We start from the raw sequence: 20,877 nt of genomic DNA on the forward strand, positions 1-20,877 counted from the left end.
ATTTAAAGTCGATGTTATAATATCTAAAAAAAAATATAACCGTGTAACTTTTAAGAACACATAATATAGAATATAGAACAGGTCATGCATTTCTAAAAATATTAGAAAGTATTAAAAACAAATATTCTCATTCGGGTCTAAACTAAAGCAAAAATATATCTTGTAAAAATACTTACCGAAAAGTGTTCTTTTACGCGTAGGAAATCCTTGTACAATGTAACAACTAAGTTTATTTTTATTTAACAAAAAATCTTTAAGTAATTGGAGTTTTAAAGAATCCAATTCTTTACGGGTACCCATTTTTAGAGTTATTTAAAAAAATAATAAACAGAAACAGAATACTCGAATGATTAATTAATTTCAACTTTAATGGTTGAATGTTACAAATTATGATTAAAATACAATTTGTAACATTCAAAAAGCGCGGGAACGGCAGCATGTGATAATTTGATTTGAAGGAGGCTTCCCGATCACTACAACAAATTTCTAGTGCAATCGGTATAAAATAATCAGTATCACAATAGTGAATCGGTAACCTATTACCAGCATCGACAACATACACCGGTTTGGGTGAACGAATTTCTCGATAAAGACGCACACGAAGTCACTATTTAATTTAGAACCAGTCAAAGACGAGTCAGCAGAGTGATTAAGAAAACTATATGATTCGTTATCGGGACATTTTAAAGCGCTTGAAACACTAGGCGAGAATCCAAGATTATGGGGAATCATTAATTCTATACCTAATAACTACGAAATTAGACCCAACTACACTGCGGCAATGGGAAATTTAAACACATAAATTAACCCTTTTAAGGGCATAATTCTATGCTTACTTCAGATAAAAAAAAGTTATATTTTCCAATTTCTAAATTTGTTAGGATGTTAAAAATGATGTTTTTCATAACTTCCCTCAATCGGGGTAAATCTGAGGGATTGTTTTTGAGGTGGTAAATATATTTACCACTGCTCATGTATAACAAAGTAAGGTGGTATATTTATTTACCACAGACCATTAACAACTTTTTTATATACTTTGAACTAAATAAATAAATACCCAAACAAATTATAAATATTTGTTATTTATTAAAAAATAAACAAATAAAAAAAAAATCATTAGAAATAAAACACATATACAATACATAATTACACAAGTAATGCTAACTTCACATAGGTAGAATGTATACGGTTATACTATGTATTCTTAAAGTGCATGACGTTGGTTAGGGTTAACCTAACCTAACCCACCCACGTAGGCCAATTTCTATGAAAATTATGTAATCATTATGCAAATTATTGCAAATTGGATTTCAGAATTCGCAAATAAATTTCCCACCCAGAATAAAAAAAAATAAGATGCGGGAGACAACTTCACACAGCCCACTCCCTTTTGAGCTACGAAAATTTGAATAGAAAAGAATAAAAAAAAATCGATTATGAAAAAACAATTGGAATAGAAATAAAAAACCTAAATAGAATAAAACAATTAAAAATTAAAAACCTACATAGAATAAAACCCAAAAGAGAATAAAACAAAATGATTTTAAAAATACAATTAAAAAAGAAATAAAAAACGAAATAGAATAAAAAAATTAAAAAATTAAAAACCGAAATAGAATAAAAAAAATCTAATGGACCCCCATCTTATTTTTTATACCGGGCGGGGATTTTTTTTTTGCAAATTCTGAAAACCGATTAGCAAAATGTTGGTAGCAATTTGAAGTTTGTAGCTCAAAAGGGAGGGCTGCGTGAAGTTGTCTCCCGCATCTTATTTTTTTTATTCTGGGTGGGAAATTTATTTGCGAATTCTGAAATCCAATTTGCAATAATTTGCAATTTATTTGCATAATTATTACATCATTTTCATAGAAATTGGCCTACGTGGGTGGGTTAGGTTAGGTTAACCCTAACCAACGTCACGCACTTTAAGAATACATAGTATAACCGTATACATTCTACCTATGTGAAGTTAGCATTACATTTTTATTGAAACCATTCAAAAACCTTCCAACAATGTTCAAATGGACTAGTTGGACATCGTTGGACATTTGTTGGAGCCTACCCTCCTCCCACCATTTAGTTATTCAATGTCATAAAAAATACATTTATAAAAATCAATTTCTTAATAAATAATGTAAATTAAAAAAAATATATACAATAAAAAATTTAAATATACATTAAAAAGTTGATTTTTTTAAGTATATATATTTTTTAAATTCTTTATTTAGTTTCATTTTTATTATAATATTGTTTTTTACAAAATTTTTATTTCTTATCAAATATTGATTTTTTATTCAGTTTATTTTTTATAAGGTATGTATTGAAGGTTAAAGATGAATAAAAATATTCTATTTTTATAAAAAATATGTATTAAATAAAAAAATTTATATTTGATAAAAATATATTAATATATTAATTCAATAAAAAATCAACATTTGATAAGAAATCAAAAATGTTGTAAAAAAAACTGTAATCATCAAAAATAAAACTAAATAAAGAATTTTAAAAAATTTAAAAAAATATATATTTATAAAAATTAATTTTTTAATAAATAATGCAAATTATAAAAAATATATTTAATAAAAAGTTTCTGTTAAGTTCTGCTAACATTGTAATGCTAAATTCACATAGGTATACATCCTTACCCCCCCCCCCCTCAGAGTCTAAAATAATATTTAATATTTATTTCCAATAAAATACACCTAGTAAGTATACACAATTATCTTATAATTCAAATTTTTCTTACCACTTTCCCAAGTCAAATTATTTTCTGTTGAAACAGGTAATGTCTAATCAGGTATTGCCGTAGTAATACCTAAAGTTTCTTTGATTCCGTATCGTCCTTTATGTACAATAGTATGAAGAGCACTTCCTGCAATTTTATAGTTGATATGGGCACTTATGTCTGCCAAAACACTATTAGTGCCCTTGGCTATTTCTAAAAAGTTAAGAATTAAGAATTAAAAAATAGGCTGCATACTAGTTGCGGTCATGACGATTTTTGAGATAAACAGATATTATAGTTGCGGTCATGCCAATTTAGGTAATATCTTAATTGCGGTCATAGCTTTATTATACTCCAATTCCAGGCGAAATTTATATTATACGATAATCATATTTTTTGATATAATGTACACAGCGTTTATAAATAAAATAGATTAAATTGTATACTCCGATCATAGTTTCAAATATTCGAATAATTTAAACATTTTTAAACATACCTACACATTAAATAATAGTGTGTACACAGTTCTACCCACACAGCATTGTACACATGTCAATATTATAGCAATATGTGTTTTAAATATTTTTGGAAATGTGTTTTAAATTTACGTTACAAACATTTTATACACATATATTCCATTCAATATTAACCGTAACAATTTAAGAAATGTTTTAGCAATGTTTTTCCTTAATGACATTGGAAATATGTAATTTATACATTTGATAAATTGATTGTGAACATATCTTTTTTTAATATTGTAAACACATGGTTTGTCTACATTTTAGCCACTTGTTTTTGAAATGATGTTGGATATATTTCATTGGTACATGAATTGAAATGTTGTTAAAATATGTTCATTACATATGATAAGTATATGGTTTTATCTTATATTGCAGAAACTTGTATTTTAGATGATTCTAACCTATGTGGGTTTTTCCGTAATTTGTAAACATTATTATGCAACGGCCGACGCATGCAGTGACGCTGACGCACTCCCATCGACCGTCTTCTCTCTACACTAGCACTAAACGGCTCAACGCTCGTCGCTCATGTTATTATAAAGTATACACGTGTTATTTGTTGACAATGTAAACTGAATAGACGAATTTTTGTTCAGTTGTTCGAGTTCGATATTTATTATTTATTCTTCTAATGACTTTTGCCTTTTGGACATTCAGCAGTCATCAATAGCTAACTACTAAACAAGTAAGTACATTTTATTTTATTTACATAACGCACTAGCCTCTAAATATAATAAATTGTTTTGATATCACGTCTAGTGTTATGGGTACAGTTAGAGTTCGGAGTAGTTAATTTTAACAAAAGTATAGGAAACTGGAAAAGTATTGGTAGAGTACCTGAACTAGGGATAACTAATAATTGCAGAGCTGGTTTGACGAATATTGGGGCATTGTAAAAATGTTTTTGTGGGGCCTATCTATATTGGGTGTTAGGTGTTACTCTAGGGTTTCAGAGATGGTACGTTTTTAAGCCTAATTATGAGTTTGATTCATTAGATGAAAACACGGTAAAAACTGATAATTTATTTTTTAAATAGCAGGTTGTTAAGTCTTTATACGTGTGGGGCTATGGTTTTGTACCTACCACTGCATTAATATTATATTGATGGACCTATTAGACCTACCTAAGTCGTATATGATGGTTAAATAATATTTTGTTACCTACCTATAATATAATAGCAGGTATTCTTATTTAACAATTAATCTTGATATGTATAATATATTAATATTTAATAATTAATTAAATCTCATTGTTTGTAAAATCACGACCCAAATAATTCCATGAAAATATATTGCGATCTGCTTAGGTTTACAGTATAAAAATGAAGTTCTAAAAAAACAAAAATACTTAAATAATGAATGTTTTATTTAAGTATTTATTATGAATACCTATATTTAATTATAGAAATTAATTAATAGTGAAATTATAAATTAAATTAACCGTATAAACTATGTATGTAGGTAGGTACAGTTCAACTGTTGTTGTAGCTAGAGTACCTATAAGGGCTAAGATGATTAAAAGCTATAGATCAAAAAGAAGGAAAATCCAAGAAGAAATAAATTTATATGAGTCTAATCTTTTTAATAATGACAAATCAACTGAAGATAGCCTTTTGTATAATAATGTCATAGACCAGCCCTCTTGTTCTTGGCAGTCAGATAGGCAGTCAGTTTCTTTAACAAGTGAAACACAAAATGTTGATAACATAGGATTATCATCTAATGATAAGTTAGAATTAGGTATGTATACATATTTTGTATTAGGTGTATTCGTGTATTTATATGTAGTGCAACATTATATATTATTATAAGTAACACAATTTAGGGAGATAAAGTATTTATGTGTATAAGTATTACCATTGGATATAGAGACTATACATACTTACTCAAATACTCAATGTTATTACTTAACACATATTACTGTTTATAATGTAATAATTTATTAATTCCTAGGTACCTATCTATTTATTGAAATTAAAATATATTTCTCATGTGTTACATTAGTTTTGATAAAATTTGCATTGATTTAATATTCTTACTTTAAAAGTGACAAGATTCTCTGAGACTTATCTAATACATTTTTAAAATACCTACTTATTATAATCAAAGTAAATATTATGATTACACACACACACGTCACACACACACACACACACACATATATATATATATATATATAGGTACATTATATATGTATACAAATTATTATAATAAGTACCTAAATTGTTATCAGACTTTATAAACGTATATTAACACTATACATGTTGTTCTACTTAAATTTCCTATAAACACAAATTTTTTTAAAAATTTATTTAGGTAGGTAGTCTTAAAAATTAAAATTGATAGAAAAAATTTACACATTCCTATACTCTTATTTGTTTTTACTAATTTTGTATTATTATTCTTTTTAAATTTTTGAATGATAGCATAAATTTGTAATATAATATTCCTATTTCCTACCAGCAGAATAGTTTTCTGAGAATTTCAATAGGTGCATATTTATATTTATCAAATTTTTAATGAGTAGTTAGGTACCTATTTAATTAGCAAAACACTTAAAGTATCTATACCATTATACATAATAAATAATATAATTAATTATTAATTACCTAATTAAATTTTTTTTAGGATCTCAATCTACTAACTTGATAGAAGGTGTAAATAATTTACCTAGACTTGATGAAACTAATACTGATGACGAGTTATCATTTAATAATAAATTATTAGACTGGTCAATAACACATGGGATACGTCAAAATGCATTTTCTTCACTATTAAAAATTCTTAAAACTCATAAATGTTTTAAATCAACATTACCAGCAGACTGTAGAACATTATTTGGGTTTGGTTCAAGTAGTGTAGTTAATATTAAAAATGATGTTATACCAGGAAAATATTATCATTTTGGACTTGCTGCCGGTATTAAACGATTTTCTAATTACTGCTCTGAAGATGAAATAAAAATTGCTGTTGGAGTAGATGGACTTCCACTTACTAAAAGTAGTAGCAGTACTTTTTGGCCTATTTTAGGTTACATATTTCCATTCAATAAATCTGTATTCCCCATAGGAATTTACTGGGGGAATGAAAAACCTGCAGATAGCAATCAATTTATGAATGATTTTATAAATGAGACTAAATTCTTAATTCAAAATGGCATTGAGTTGAACAGTGTTATGAAAAAGGTATCAATATTTGTGTTTTCATGTGATACACCAGCCAAATCATTTCTTCTAAAAACAAAAGGTCATTCTGGTTTTAATTCTTGTAACCGTTGTGTACAAGAAGGAGATTATATTAACAACAGGGTGTGCTTCCCCTTTCAAAAAGACCCTAGTATGAAACGAACGCATGAAAATTATGTAAATAAAACTTATGATGATCATCATATATCAAATGAAATATCTAATATTATTCAAATACCTAATATTGACATTGTAAAAATATTTGCTCTAGATTATATGCATGTAATTTGTCTTGGCATAGTAAAAAAACTGAAAGTATTTTGGATCTATAAAGGACCATTAAATGTGCGTTTGCCTAGTAGACAAACAATCAAAATTACTCAGTTATTGTTAAAACTCAAACCTTTTATAACTTGTGACTTTTCTCGAAAACCACGAGAAGTAGAATCGATACATCGCTGGAAAGCCACAGAAATGAGGCAATTTTTGTTGTATACTGGTCCATTTGTATTGAAAAATATTTTAACTGAGAAGTGTTATATGAATTTTCTTTCACTTAGTATTGCCATGATAATTCTTCTAAGTCCTGATAAAAATAATTTGAAACAATTTTCCAAAGACCTTCTTGAATATTTTGTTGAGAGTTTTCAATTAATTTATGGAAAACATTATGTATCGTATAATATTCACGCAATTTTACATTTAGTTGATGATTATGAACAATTTGGTCCATTAGATAATTGTAGTGCTTTTTGTTTCGAAAACTATATGAAGAATCTCAAAAGTATGGTGAGAAAACACGAAAAACCGTTAGAACAGGTTGTAAAGAGATACAATGAAATATGTATAAATAAATCAAATCCTATTAAGGCTCAAGATTTTTTAAAAAATCAACATTTTATGGGTCCATTGACATATAACACTACAGATCCTCAATATAAAGTTTTAAACTTGGATAATTTTTCAGTTAAAATCACCAATGATGCTGATTGTTATGTACTAACTAATGACAATACCATCTTTAAAATATTAAATATTGCTCACTTAAAATGTAGTAAAGCTACTATAATTATTGGCAAACCATTTTTGGTTGTACAAAATATGTATGAAAAGCCCATTAAATCATCTAAATTAGATATATACAAGGTTCAGGAGTTATCAGACTCATTAAAAGTTATTGCACTTTCAGAAATAAAAAAAAAAATGATGCTTTTTCCTTTAGATGAAATTGCATTTATGGCATCACCTATTATACATTCTGATCCATCATCTAAAAATTTATGACTAATAATAAATAAAAGTAAGTCCAGTTTAATATATTAAAGCTGGGTATACCTAATATCTATAGCTGTTTAGGTATACAAATAATCTATAGCAACAGTGTTTCCCAACCTGGGGGGGGGGTGAGTACATGGGAGGCGCAAGCAGCCATTACAGAGTAAAATTTATGCTAAAAATTTTTAAAAATGTATAAAGAGGGCACAAAATAAAAATGTTGTGGAATAACTGATATTTGGGTATACAAATGGGTATTTTATATAGTATTAATAGGGTACTATTATAGTATTTTATTATAATAATAAGGGTACTATAGCACCTAGTCCATTATTATAAATATATAATATTTTTTTATTTTACTTTAATATAACTCTCACAGTACCTACTCATTATTAATAGTTTTTGCTTTAATATTTTCTGCATTAATTGTTTTTATTAAATGTCGCAATAAAGTTAATATTTCATTCTTTTCATATATAGCTATATTCATCGTTATAATGTGGTCTGTCGTTCATTTTTTTGCTGATGATTCCGTCGAAGCAGTTCCGAAACATTGGTTTAAGGATCAAAAATGTGCATGGCCAATTAAATCATCAAATGTTCACAGATTAATTGAAAAAAGAGTTATAGCAAATCCATTGGAATTTCAGTATCTTAGTGCCAGACTCCTATCTAATAATATAGGTATACCTAACTGTATAATATATTATATACCTTTATATAAGATTATGCCTATAACAATTTATACAGTGAAACTTTAACACAATAATATTGTCTATTTTACGAAACAACTTTGTGAACCATAACCAAACTAGAACCTCATTTATGTAATTCTATTTAAAAATATTTCTATAATACCTACTATTTTTATTACCTATATACGCATGCAAAATATAAAAAAAAATAAAGTTTCATTGTAATTAAAAAATAATTTTTTAGAAAATAACATACCTTATTTGGGTTATATATATATATATATATATATCGTTCTATACAATTACTTGATGCAAATTTAGGTACAATAATTGAAGCTCGTTTAAAAGCTAAAAAGGCTACTGTTACATCAGAACTTTCATCTACTGATGATACTCCAAGAGAAACAAGAATTTAAAAAAAGTTAAGTTTTCCATCAATTCCAATACACAATGAATGTGAAGGCTCTGATGAAAGTATAGGTAATACTGTTAAAATAATATATTTACTTATATCAATCTGTACATTTTACTATTCATAGTTATATTATTTTATTTTAGATGATGAAGACAAAGACCCATCATTTCAACTAACGACAGATAAAAATAATGGTACTTAAAATTGTCTATAATATTTTTTAGTATGCTATAAATATATTTAAATTACAAAAATCATTTTTTAAACAATTATTTTTGGACTTAAGTGCTTATATTTTTTTATAGTTTTTATAACCAGTCCCAGTATTTTAAAAACATTTGAATTCGATGAAAATATACCTGCTCTAGAAAGTTTTAACGATGAACCATTATTAAGAACAGAAGGTAATAATTTTTAATGTCATATATAGTTATTGATTCTAGGCATGTAAAATGTATAATAAAAAAAAAAATACCAATTTACAGAAATGTATGGTTTGGATCAAAATGTATCTAATTTAAGCAATGAAGAAATACAAGATGTAAGAATGATGACTCCAGCTGCTTCTTCTGTCAAACGTATTATTTCTTTTTATCATCTTATTATTAAGACATTTTATGAACTCATTCTTTCTTTACTTTTTGTTTTTATAATTTAATCAATTTAAATTTAAGTTTTATACATTTTACAAAATAGTATATGTTATATGTTTCAATATTTAGGTATATTTAGTGGTTTAAAAAACGAAACATCAAGTTCTAAAAAGTTTAAAAATGTTAATAAACCAGTTGAAGAGGATGATGGTAAATAAATACATTTATATATAAAGGCGTTAGGCATATACCACAAATTATATCTAACAGGTTGATAATTTTTGTTATTTTTTAGAACTCCATAAGCAAACAATAAATTTATTAACCGGAATCAAATATGAAATAAAAAGTCTGGCTTAGTGTTGAGTGCCTACAAAATATTTCAAAAACTATAGTTGAAAAGTTGACTGCTAAAGACCCAACTATAACACAATGTAATGATGATGCAATTTATGATGACGTTTGGCCAATCGATAATGAAAATGATTTAAATCAGCAAGAAGAATATTTGAAGGACGTGGCAAGACGAAATGCAATGGTAAGATACAGTTATAATTATAATAATATATATATATACGATTATCACTCACAAATATGTATTTTTTCTAGTTATTTAATTTTATAATTATATGTATGTGTTGTACTGTTGTGTATGATATAATAGCTATAGTTCTTATTTTTAATGTTAAAATAAGTATACTTAATAGTTATACATTAACTAGGTACCTAAGTGAATTAAACATATTTTGTTATGTTTAAAACAAATAATAGCATGTCCAGATTGATTACACTTCATTAAATGATGACAGAAACTGTTATTTTATATTACATGTTTATTTAGTACTCAAAATTTATATTTTATCAGATACAAAATATATTGTGTATATTATGTACCTACCTTTGCATTATTGTGTTTATTCTTTACACTCAGAGATAATGTTTTTTTTTATTCATATTGAAATTGCATGTTGTAGATCAAACAGTTGGCAAGATTATCTGATAAGAATATATCCGGAACAGTCAGGCGAATCATGCAACATGTATTTAGTGATGAATTTTTAAAGCAATATTCATACTTGGGTTTTAAAGGAAAAAATATTTTTTCAAAATTTAAAAGTTGCCAATTAATATTTGGTAAGTAAAAAATAATAATGTCTTCAATATGATAATAAATTATACAGGGTGAATTTTAAACATACTCCACCATTTTTATACTTAATTATAATATGTATTCAATATTTATTTTTTTTTTTTTAATACACTTGATTAAATGTTTGAATAATTTGAGAGTTATGCACCACATAAGAAAGGTCCTATGGTAATACAAAACTTGAGGTTTACAAATTGGAACCACCATTTTACATTTTCAATTATTCAGCAAAGATTTTTTTTAATAATTTGGATGTATTTAAATAAATATTCAAACATAAGTAGATAATAATAATATATATTAGATATTAGATCCAAAACTCCAAGCATTATAGTACAAAAATTAAAATAACTTTTTTTTTTTTTAATAAATAACTATTAGAAACTATTCATTAGGATTTTGATTTAAATTTATAATAATTACAGTCAAAAAGGAAAGTTTTCATTTGGAAAATAAAAGTTTGCATGTATATCTGCAGAACACTTCTTAGGTAATAAGTCATAACTAATAATAAAAATATCAAGATTTTAAAAATATGTTATGTAGAATTATTTAAGTATCCTTGTATAAGTATTCTAAAATTTAGAATTTTAATATTTAACTATTTAAGTGAAAAATGGGAGTTAGCATGTTTAAAAATCATTCTAATGACTAAAAAACCCTACAACCCTTTAAAATTGCATACCATAAAAGCATAATCATTCATAAATATATTATGCAGCTTACATATACAATGTTTATTATATAAATAATCAAATAATGTCATATTATTTCAGATACTATAAGGAGTATCAAACTTTTTGAAAATGCTCCTGATAAAGATATTGAGCAATCAATCAAAAGTTGGCTTGCTCAGGCATCCAACAGATTGTCTAGGAAAAATGGCAAAATAACCAGCTCTTCCTCAACATCACAGTAATATTAATTATAATATATCTTACAATTTATACTATTATGATAATTTTTATTTTTATTTTTATTAATGTTTCATTCTACTTTTTAATTAATTAATTAAATTAAAATTAACTAAATAATGATTAATTTTACTTTATATTTTTTATTTTACTTATTTTATTTTATTCTACTCAAGTATGATGTATAGTCACTTGTCAGTAATAATATAAACAAAAATATTTTTTTTTCTTACATTCAATATTTTTAAATGTAATAGGTATATTGTGATCATTATGCAGTGTTTTATTATTAAAATGCCCAAGTTATTAGGGTTAAAATAATGTATAATTATATAATCAATTAACAATGATCATAAATTTATAAACAAATATATTGATGTATGATTTTTTTTTACTTTAAATATTTTGACAATTTTTTTTTTCTTACATTCAATATGTTTAAATGTAATAAGTATATTGTGATCATTATGCAGTGTTTTATTATTAAAATACCCAAGTTATTAGGGCTAAAATAATGTATAATTATATGATCAATTAACAATGATTATAAATTTATAAACAAATATATTGATGTATGATTTTTTTTTACTTTAAATATTTTGAAATGTATATGATGTATAGTCACTTGTCAGTAATAATATAAACAAAAATATTTTTTTTTTCTTACATTCAATATTTTTAAATGTAATAGGTATATTGTGATCATTATGCAGTGTTTTATTATTAAAATACCCAAGTTATTAGGGTTAAAATAATGTATAATTATATAATCAATTAACAATGATTATAAACAAATATATTGATGTATGATTTTTTTTTTTACTTTAAATATTTTGAAATGTATACCCAAGTCAGGGTTTAAATAAATAATATATACAACCATGTAATCAGTTACAATAAACTATAAACCAATTTATTATCTTACACGTTATTGTTTGGTTTTCTTTTTTTTTTATTATAATAATATAATATGGTTTGATATTAAATGCATTTTGAAATTTATTAATTATGATTTATAATATTTTTAAGAGGAAAATATCATAAAAATGTTATAACTCATGTTCAACATATGACAAGGAACATATGGCTAAAATATTTTGTAGGTATGTAAATATTACATCACATGTTGAAAATATTTTGTATAAATGTCAGCTCTTATGACAATCACATCATTGAATTTTATCAAAATATGATAGAAATATTGTGATATATATTTCTAACATATGAAAAGATAATATGTCTAACACATTGCAGTAAATATTTCCAAAATATTATAAATCCATATAAAAACCATGTGATCATTTCTGCCAAAATGTGTATAACACATGTATATTACATTTCTGTGATATAAATTACATGCAAAGTTAATGTTTGATGATGTTTCAAACATATTGACATGTTTTTTAAAAACATTATTTTCATATGATAATCATATGCCTTTGCTGTGTGGGTAAGTATGTTATATTTTCGATATAAATGGGAAGGAAAATGCTGATTGATACATTTTTCTAAATTAAATGAATAAACGAAATATTAATTTCATATTTAATTATTATATAAACTAGGTATATTATATTATATTATTTAGTATACTTAGTTATTATTATTTGAGTGACCGCAACTAGTACCTAATTTTTGATTATGACCGCAACTACCTAGTACACTAAGAAAAAATATTATAATAGTAAATTATTATGTCATATCTTGATAAACAGATGTTCTCCGATGACCATGGACAATGTTTAGAAATTAAAAAAGAAAATTTTAAATATAAAAAACAAAAAAAATTTGTCAAGTGGTACTCTGCGGGTTGTAAGTCACTGTTAAGCATGTATTAAATTATAATTAAATGCTATATAATTGTAATTTGTATACATAAAATGATTCTGAGCTCAGCAGGAGCGGATAGGCCTATAGGGAAATCGGGATTTTCACAGTGGGCCCCTGTCCGTACCTAATTATGGGTTTCCTAGTCTCAATACCGTATTTTATGTTTTAAATGTTATTTATCATTATCAAACAATGATATAATATCAATATATATTCAGATTAGAAAATAGTTTATTTTATTGGTTTATATAATAATAATGAAAAAAATACTTTTGCGCTTACGTTAATTATACATGGCATTGTAGTATTGTAAGTATAAACATTGAATATAAATATTAGCTTATAATTAGGGCAATTTTTCTTGATCTACTGTATTAACATTTTCATCTTCAGATTGTGTACAGTAATCCTATAAAGCATTTTTTTCTTGTCAAATATTTCTACTACAACATTGGCATAATATAAAAACTCACAAAATGATTCAGTTTTGTATTTTCCAGAATGGAACCACTTAGTGGCTTTTGAGGTTTTAGATTATTCTGATGACGAAACAGAAAAAAAATGAAGACAAGAAATATGTTCATAACCTAAAGAAAAATATGAAAAGTCAATAAATAAGGAAAACAGCCCCAACCCTCCTAGTCATGGTGTTGTGAGATTTAACACCAACCCAACGACTTTACACTAATATCTTATCAAAATAATTACAATATTCGGATACAACTAATTTAATAAAGTATTCATTTTTATAATTATGGAAATAATGATGGTCAAAGTCCCAGACAATTCCGACCAATGTTCAGTGTTTAAGTTCTATGGAGTTCAATCCTCAGAAAATATTCCTTAAATTTTGTAGTAAACTTTTTTTTTTTTTTTTGTAGAATCTTTGAAACGGACCCTGTAGAAAACTTTACTTACAGTTCCATATACATATAATATTCTTCTTAAAACTTGTTTTCCCAGAACCACAAATATCCAGAACAGATCATAAAAATATGCATCCACGATAACTGAAATAAAAGAAAATTTCAATTTAATAAGTATGAAAAATTGTACTTGACAAATAATATTTGAGCAATATGTTTTTTTTTGAGTATTTTACATTTTCAAATTTGAAAGTAGTTGATCACAAATTTGATAATTATACTTGCCCAAAGTGTCAACAACATTTTTTAAATATCCGAATGAGCATTAGACATTTAGTTTTGTCAAATGATACTTTAAAATCTTCATTGGGTAGGAAATGACAAATATCTAATTCTCTTTTGATCTTAACATAATCATCATTTGAAAATGAATTGAGTGATATTGAAAAGATGATGTATTCGTGATCAAAATCAATCAATTGGTTATCACTATTTGAATCATCATCATACTTAGTATCGCTAAGACCAGAGCTAAAACATTAAAATATTGTAAAACATTATAAGTTTTAAATTAATTAATAAGTATAAAGAAGTTTAAAATAGCATGCGTGAGAAATAAATAAATTACATAATCAGTCCATAATGAATATATTAAGTAGGTAGTAATAACTTTTTTAATGTTAAGTAATGGTAAATGTTATATGTTATTGCATTATACTATTATAATATGTTGCTATATTATTAAGTTGTATAGCAGTTTATGCATAACAATGAATATGTAGATACGTTGTACACAATTTGTTTTCTCTCTATGGCCCTCACTCAATATAAACAAAATGCATTTACGCAAAATCATTTTTTTTAAGTATTTTAATTATTTAAGAGTAAAATCACGCATTACAAAAAAAATAAAGAGTAACAATTTTGAACAAAATGACATATCAATATTAAATTTTATTATTTGATTTTGAAACACTCAAAATAAACAAAAAAAGTGTAAATTGAATTGATGTTAAAATTGTTTTGAGACACTATTTTGACAACTCGATGTATCATTCCCTCAAAAATATTATTCTCAATTTTTTTTTTGTACTAAATTTGTAAGTACTAATTCCAGAGATCTTTAATAATATTGAAGATTATTATATTAAACTTTCGGATTATTAATTAAATTAAATTTGTTTATAGTTATTTCACAAATATTCTAGTTTCTAAGTGTTGTAATATGTTATACTTTTATTTACAATTTTTGTTAGTTGTAACTAACTTTAAAAATATAGAAAATAACAGTTAATCAATAGGAATTACTCTCATATTTAGTAAGTTATTGTATAATAATTGTGATGGTTGAAATAAAATATGACATTACTACAGACTACTATACCAATAGTATTGATATAGATTTATGGTTTTCGTAGAACATTGTTTCTAACATAAAGATTAAGTGATTAAGTGTTATTGAATTTTTTTTTCAAATTCATCAACAAACACACTGAATATTCTGATTCCGAGCCATTGCCCATTACTTTTAAATAATGCTACCTATAGTAGGACTCACTTGTTATTAATGTTAAAGGTAAATGGTCAGACCTGTCAGTGATTGTCCATTATTCAGTTACAACTGTGCATGTATGATTTGAAACAGTGTTCTGAATTATCGCTCAAGATGATGAATGCTGCAGTAGTGGATTAAGGCATTGGATAGAGAAGTTGATCAACGGATATAAACGAGAGAAATGTATAGACTGCAATGTCTCACCACATTGTTCTGAAATAACAACATTTAAAACGATGTATTACTACGAGGTTAATAACAATTTAAAACACATTCACAGTTTCTCAAGTGGGTGATAATAACGATACTTACATGATCGATTAACAATAAAATAGCTTGGCTAATGCCGCATATCAAGGAGGTGTTACCATTGGGTTTCTTCCTCATCACGTCATTCATGCTACTTTATTCTGTTTTTATCGTATTTGCTTATTGTAATTACTGTGTACAGATTGTAAATTGTCTTACTTGATTAAAAAAAAAAAAAAAATGCCGCATATGAGCGACGTAAAGGAGAATAAGTGATTTCCACTCACGGCACACCGAAACTCTCATGGTGTTTGCGCAAATAACGTTCGTCGAGACGGGAGTAAAAAAAGGAGAACACTCTTTTCGGATAATGAAGTAGATGCGTTGATAACCAATTTATTATTTTCGCATTGAAACGTACCTATGACCTATGTCAAATAATGAACACGGGACTAATCAATATTGTTGGAAAAATAAGCATGGATACTCGACAACGGTCGGCGGTTCACGGTGCTATCGTCGAGAAACGCAAAATGGGTTCATCGTGAGATACGCCATGCGCGGCGGTGTTTACATGAAAAACAACTCGTCACAGTCGATCCTAAATTCCTAACCTAATAACTAATGAGGAGCGAAGAACAGTAGAACGAAAGACGAAAAATCGAGTTGTCCTTTCATCCTTTGTTCACACGACGCAATGGCGGCGTTGTGTACATCGTAAAACGAAAGCCAATGGCTGCACGGAACTCTGCGTGGGTAACGAAATCGTTGGTGTGTCAAGGAACATATACATACAACATACAGTAATCGCGGGCTTTTCGTCTAGGTCAACTATTAAAATAAGACATTTGGTACCATCCTAGTATTTTAAATTAAAAAAATTAAATCACTTTCTATTTAAAATATAATTATAAATATATTATCTAGCCACTAATTGTCATCAGTCGAATTGAATTTTTAAATAATGTAATATATATTACAAAAATTAATTACATTTAGGCATAATACAAATGCATATTTTACGTAATTATTTATTTTTCTTTGCTCCAGTCACTATTTATTTGAAATTTTAAATCTCAATGACGGGAATTGACAGTGACGAAATATCCGTTTACAGTGTTTACACTGTTATCACAGTTGTCGTATACCCGTTTTACAATAAAATGAAACGAATACAATATTATATTAAATAAATAGGAATAAATCGCATTATAAAACTGATAACAACATAAAAAAAAACCAGTCTGCAGAATTCGTCGCCACCACGAAAACACGACAAAATGTATCATTTATTCATTTGATAACAATATAGAAAAAAAACATTCTGTTTTTTGCGTTTTTGTATATTTTTTTGATTAATAATTATCCATAATAATTTATTGTAAATACCAAGTTGTATTGTTGTAAGTTTGTAGCACAACTTATAACGAAATATATTCCTTTAGGCTGTAGTAAATAGTATTTAATCGTTGTTTTAGAATTGATATTGTAAGGCATATTTTTATAATGGATTACGATTTGGAAGATTTAGATCTTTATGGAATAATTAGGATTACACAGTCGACTATCGAGAAAGAGGTAATTCAATTTTTAATCATTTTTGTTTAACTATTAATATTTTCCATTTAAATCAGACTAAAACGGCATATCTGACGAAGGATCATCTTCAATGTCATCCAGATGAAATTTCCGATAAACACAAAGCAGCTCAATTGTTATCGCAGTTGTTTAAATTATTAACGATTCTTGCGGATATAGGAACTCGAGTTAGATTTGTTGCTTTTGTATTGTAAACATTATTTTTCATTTTATATATTTTTACTGATTTTTAGTTAGATAATCTCATGTTATTAAATTCTGAAACTGCTGAAAAAAAATCGTTTGAAGAAAAGCGTGATTCGATGATAAAAAAACAGGATAAATTGGAACGCAATCAAAAGGTAATCCTTTATTTTGTTAAATTTTTATTTTTAAATTCATATTATTTTACAGAAAGAACTGAAGAATTTAAGAAAAGAATATTTATCTCTACTTGCAACTGTTAAAGTCCGTATTAATGTGCTACTTAGGCAGCATGAAACTGAAAAAAAAAAGATTGGTTCGTTCAAATTAAAAGTAAAGTGGATGGAAAATGGAGTATATAATAAAAACAATTTAACAACATTGTTCTCAAAGGTATTTTTTCAAAATTATATTTCAAATATTACTTTAATAGCTACTTTTATTCCAAATTTATAGTATGGCTACGTATCAAATGTTTTGGTTCTGGAAAACAAACGTGTTGCTCTTGTTGAATACAAATTTAAGACTTCTGCTGTAAGTTATTTCAAATTAAATTATGGTGTAATAATTGTCCATGTTTATTCAAATATTCAATTTTATTAGATAAGTGCCAAAAAATGGGAAGTTGGTTATCCAATGTGTCCGCTAACTGTGAGTTTTCTGGGAGATTACGGACAAGGCACTATAAATAGTTCAAATCACACTTCCAATCAAAATCTTATTACTAGCATTTCAGCTTGTCAAAATCCAAATGGCAAATAATATTGGAAATATTTCAAAAACTTCTTCATGTGCAAAAGTAATATTTTTTTAAACCATATTTCTCATATAATATTTATTATCTAAGTACAATTTTCATTTTCCTTAGACATTTTAGAATTGTGAAGCAATCATACTAAGAAATTTAGAGAAACCAGTTAATCTCAAAATTTATAATTCAAACAATATAAATACTAATAAATCTAAAGTAGCATGAAAAATTTAAAGTATTTAATTTATATAATTATTATTAATTATTTTAGTTATTATATTCATATTAGGTAAATATTATACATAAATAATAATATTTTTTTTCTATTTTGATTGACATTAAAAATCATAAATTTCTACTTTACAATCAAAAAAAAAAACTTCAATTGTGATATGTATAACAATTAAAATGTTCTCCTCTTTGAATTTAATCAGTAGAAATCGACTACATACACAATAATTTATATTTTATATCATGAAATACAAAATATTATAATAAGATGTAAATGTATTTTAATAAAAAATAATATTTGGTACTAATTTATTGACGTTTCTTAATCATTATGTGTGTTTTGTTCTATCATTATAAAATCTACTTATTTTTTAATATACCAACAAAGTAAGTGAAGATATTTAAAAATTGATAATTTTTCACTAATAATTATAACTTTTTAAAATTTAGTTTCTATTTAGTGTAATACAATAAATTAGTCACAACAATTAAACAATACCTTTAGATTAATAGTCCACCATACTGCATGTAAATATAATATAATCAATTTAATAATTGTGATAAAAATTGTACAAAGCAACTTACATAAAAAGTGTTCAAACTATGCCAATTACCTATAAAGAGTCTAGTAGAAAACTTCATTTTTAAATTCATTAAATAACAGAAACTACCCTAAAAAAAAAGATCAAAAAAATTCTTCTATATTAACGATTAGGTACACACAATAAATAAAGATACTTTTTTTCAGTAAAATTACTATAACTTTATTTCATAAGATAAAATAAAATGTATTAAAAATTATTTTTAATTTTTAAGTTATAATTTGGAAAATACATTATTTAAAATAAATTTAAAAAATATAGAATGAAATTTTTTAGGTATAGGTTTAATTATAATTGTCTACTTAGTTTATTATATACAGATTTATAGATATATAATTAATTTGTAAAATATTTTGTTTTAATTCTAAAATATATTTGTGTGGATTTGAAACATTCATGAGGACGACATTGTACATTTTAATAATTCATAAATGCATACAAAATATACGTCCAGGAGTTCCCATGTTGTGGTTTTAGTTTTAATCTAGAGTGAATTGACCTAATATCAAAGTAAAATGTAAGAATATTATCTGTGCTCTTACTTTGTTTTTTAACAATATATATTTTAATTTCTAAATGACTGGTTATAAATATGTAAAATATTCTAATTAGAAAATATTTCAATTAAAAATATAAATACTGTAAAAACTAACGATAATATACAGATAGTGGTCTTACATTTAATTTAAATAATAGGTCAATTAATTTTAATATTATAATTCAATTAAAAATATAAATACTGTAAAAACTAACGATAATATACAGACAGTGTTCTTAAATTTAATTTGAATAATAGGTCAATTAATTTTAATATTTTAGCTAATTATACGAAATTGGAGCTACTAGATGTACATTTTGGTATATAATGCTAAGTATTATTATATTTTATATATACAAGATATCACACTGTATAAAATATTATATACATTCATATCAAAAATTTTATGCTATTCAGCTATGTATTATTTATACCAAGTTTCGATTCACATCTTTCTACAGAGAGTGGATATTGACTTACAAATTAATAACAATAATATATGATATATAAATAATAAATATTTTATACTAGGAGACAGGAGTTTAACTAAATATCATTCATAAATGCAATATTTTTGTAAAAAAATTTCAACCTACTATATTACTATCATATTACCAATCGTATTATTATTTATATTGGATATATTACAACAATATATAATACTCAATGATATTAATTGTAAAATAAATTATGAAAAAAGCAATATAAATATATATATGAAAATACACTGAGTAATGAAGGATATCTTTGATCGAAGTAGTTTTCCATAATATGCAATTATTTTCATTGAACATGAATTCAACACAAACACTGAAATTGCAGCCAAAGTATTACAAGAAAAAACAACATTATAAATTAATTAAGCTATTTTAGGCAAGTTATTGGTTAAAGATGGAAATTAATCATTTTTCAAATATTGATAACTGATAAATTTTATCCTAAAAAAGTTCATATTCGGCTTGTATTTATTTTATGTTATGTTTGAAAGAAAAGATAT

At 25.3% G+C, this 20,877-nt stretch overlaps 1 protein-coding gene and 1 long non-coding RNA gene across 6 annotated transcripts; one reads left to right on the forward strand and one right to left on the reverse strand.

The window, feature by feature from the left end:
* Positions 1-1,249: 1,249 nt before the first annotated feature.
* On the reverse strand, positions 1,250-17,035 carry LOC107170558 (uncharacterized). Of its 5 annotated transcripts, none has more exons than XR_016189624.1 (6): positions 16,264-17,035; positions 16,040-16,168; positions 15,731-15,940; positions 14,458-14,703; positions 13,589-14,316; positions 1,250-2,938 (listed from the first exon to the last, which is right to left on the reverse strand). It is a non-coding gene; the product is annotated as an uncharacterized LOC107170558 (long non-coding RNA). The 5 variants fall into 5 exon arrangements; XR_016189625.1 differs by lacking the exon at positions 1,250-2,938 and having other exon boundaries at positions 12,456-13,715; positions 13,780-14,316; positions 16,264-17,033; XR_016189626.1 differs by lacking the exon at positions 1,250-2,938 and having other exon boundaries at positions 12,456-13,893; positions 14,225-14,316; positions 16,264-17,028.
* Positions 17,036-17,109: 74 nt separating this feature from the next.
* LOC107172618 (dnaJ homolog subfamily C member 17-like) lies at positions 17,110-18,968 on the forward strand. Its single transcript, XM_015522910.2, has 8 exons — positions 17,110-17,379; positions 17,455-17,554; positions 17,611-17,742; positions 17,809-17,916; positions 17,969-18,151; positions 18,215-18,292; positions 18,362-18,557; positions 18,627-18,968. Exons 2-7 carry the CDS (start codon positions 17,483-17,485, stop codon positions 18,518-18,520), a joined length of 732 nt encoding a protein of 243 aa, XP_015378396.2. The 5' UTR covers positions 17,110-17,379; positions 17,455-17,482; the 3' UTR covers positions 18,521-18,557; positions 18,627-18,968.
* The last annotated feature ends 1,909 nt before the right edge of the window (positions 18,969-20,877 follow it).

Source organism: Diuraphis noxia, unplaced genomic scaffold (assembly GCF_037042655.1).
Source record: "Diuraphis noxia isolate RWA-SAM2 unplaced genomic scaffold, SU_Dnox_SAM2 contig0001, whole genome shotgun sequence".
NCBI classification, from domain to species: Eukaryota; Metazoa; Arthropoda; class Insecta; order Hemiptera; family Aphididae; genus Diuraphis; species Diuraphis noxia.

Bases quoted from the DNA above. Each gene is read 5' to 3' on its own strand.
- LOC107172618 (XM_015522910.2), top strand. From the start codon at position 17,483: ATGGATTACGATTTGGAAGATTTAGATCTTTATGGAATAATTAGGATT. The intron at 17,917-17,968 runs GTAATCCTTTAT...ATTATTTTACAG, and splicing joins AATTGGAACGCAATCAAAAG to AAAGAACTGAAGAATTTAAG. The intron at 18,152-18,214 runs GTATTTTTTCAA...CCAAATTTATAG, and splicing joins TAACAACATTGTTCTCAAAG to TATGGCTACGTATCAAATGT.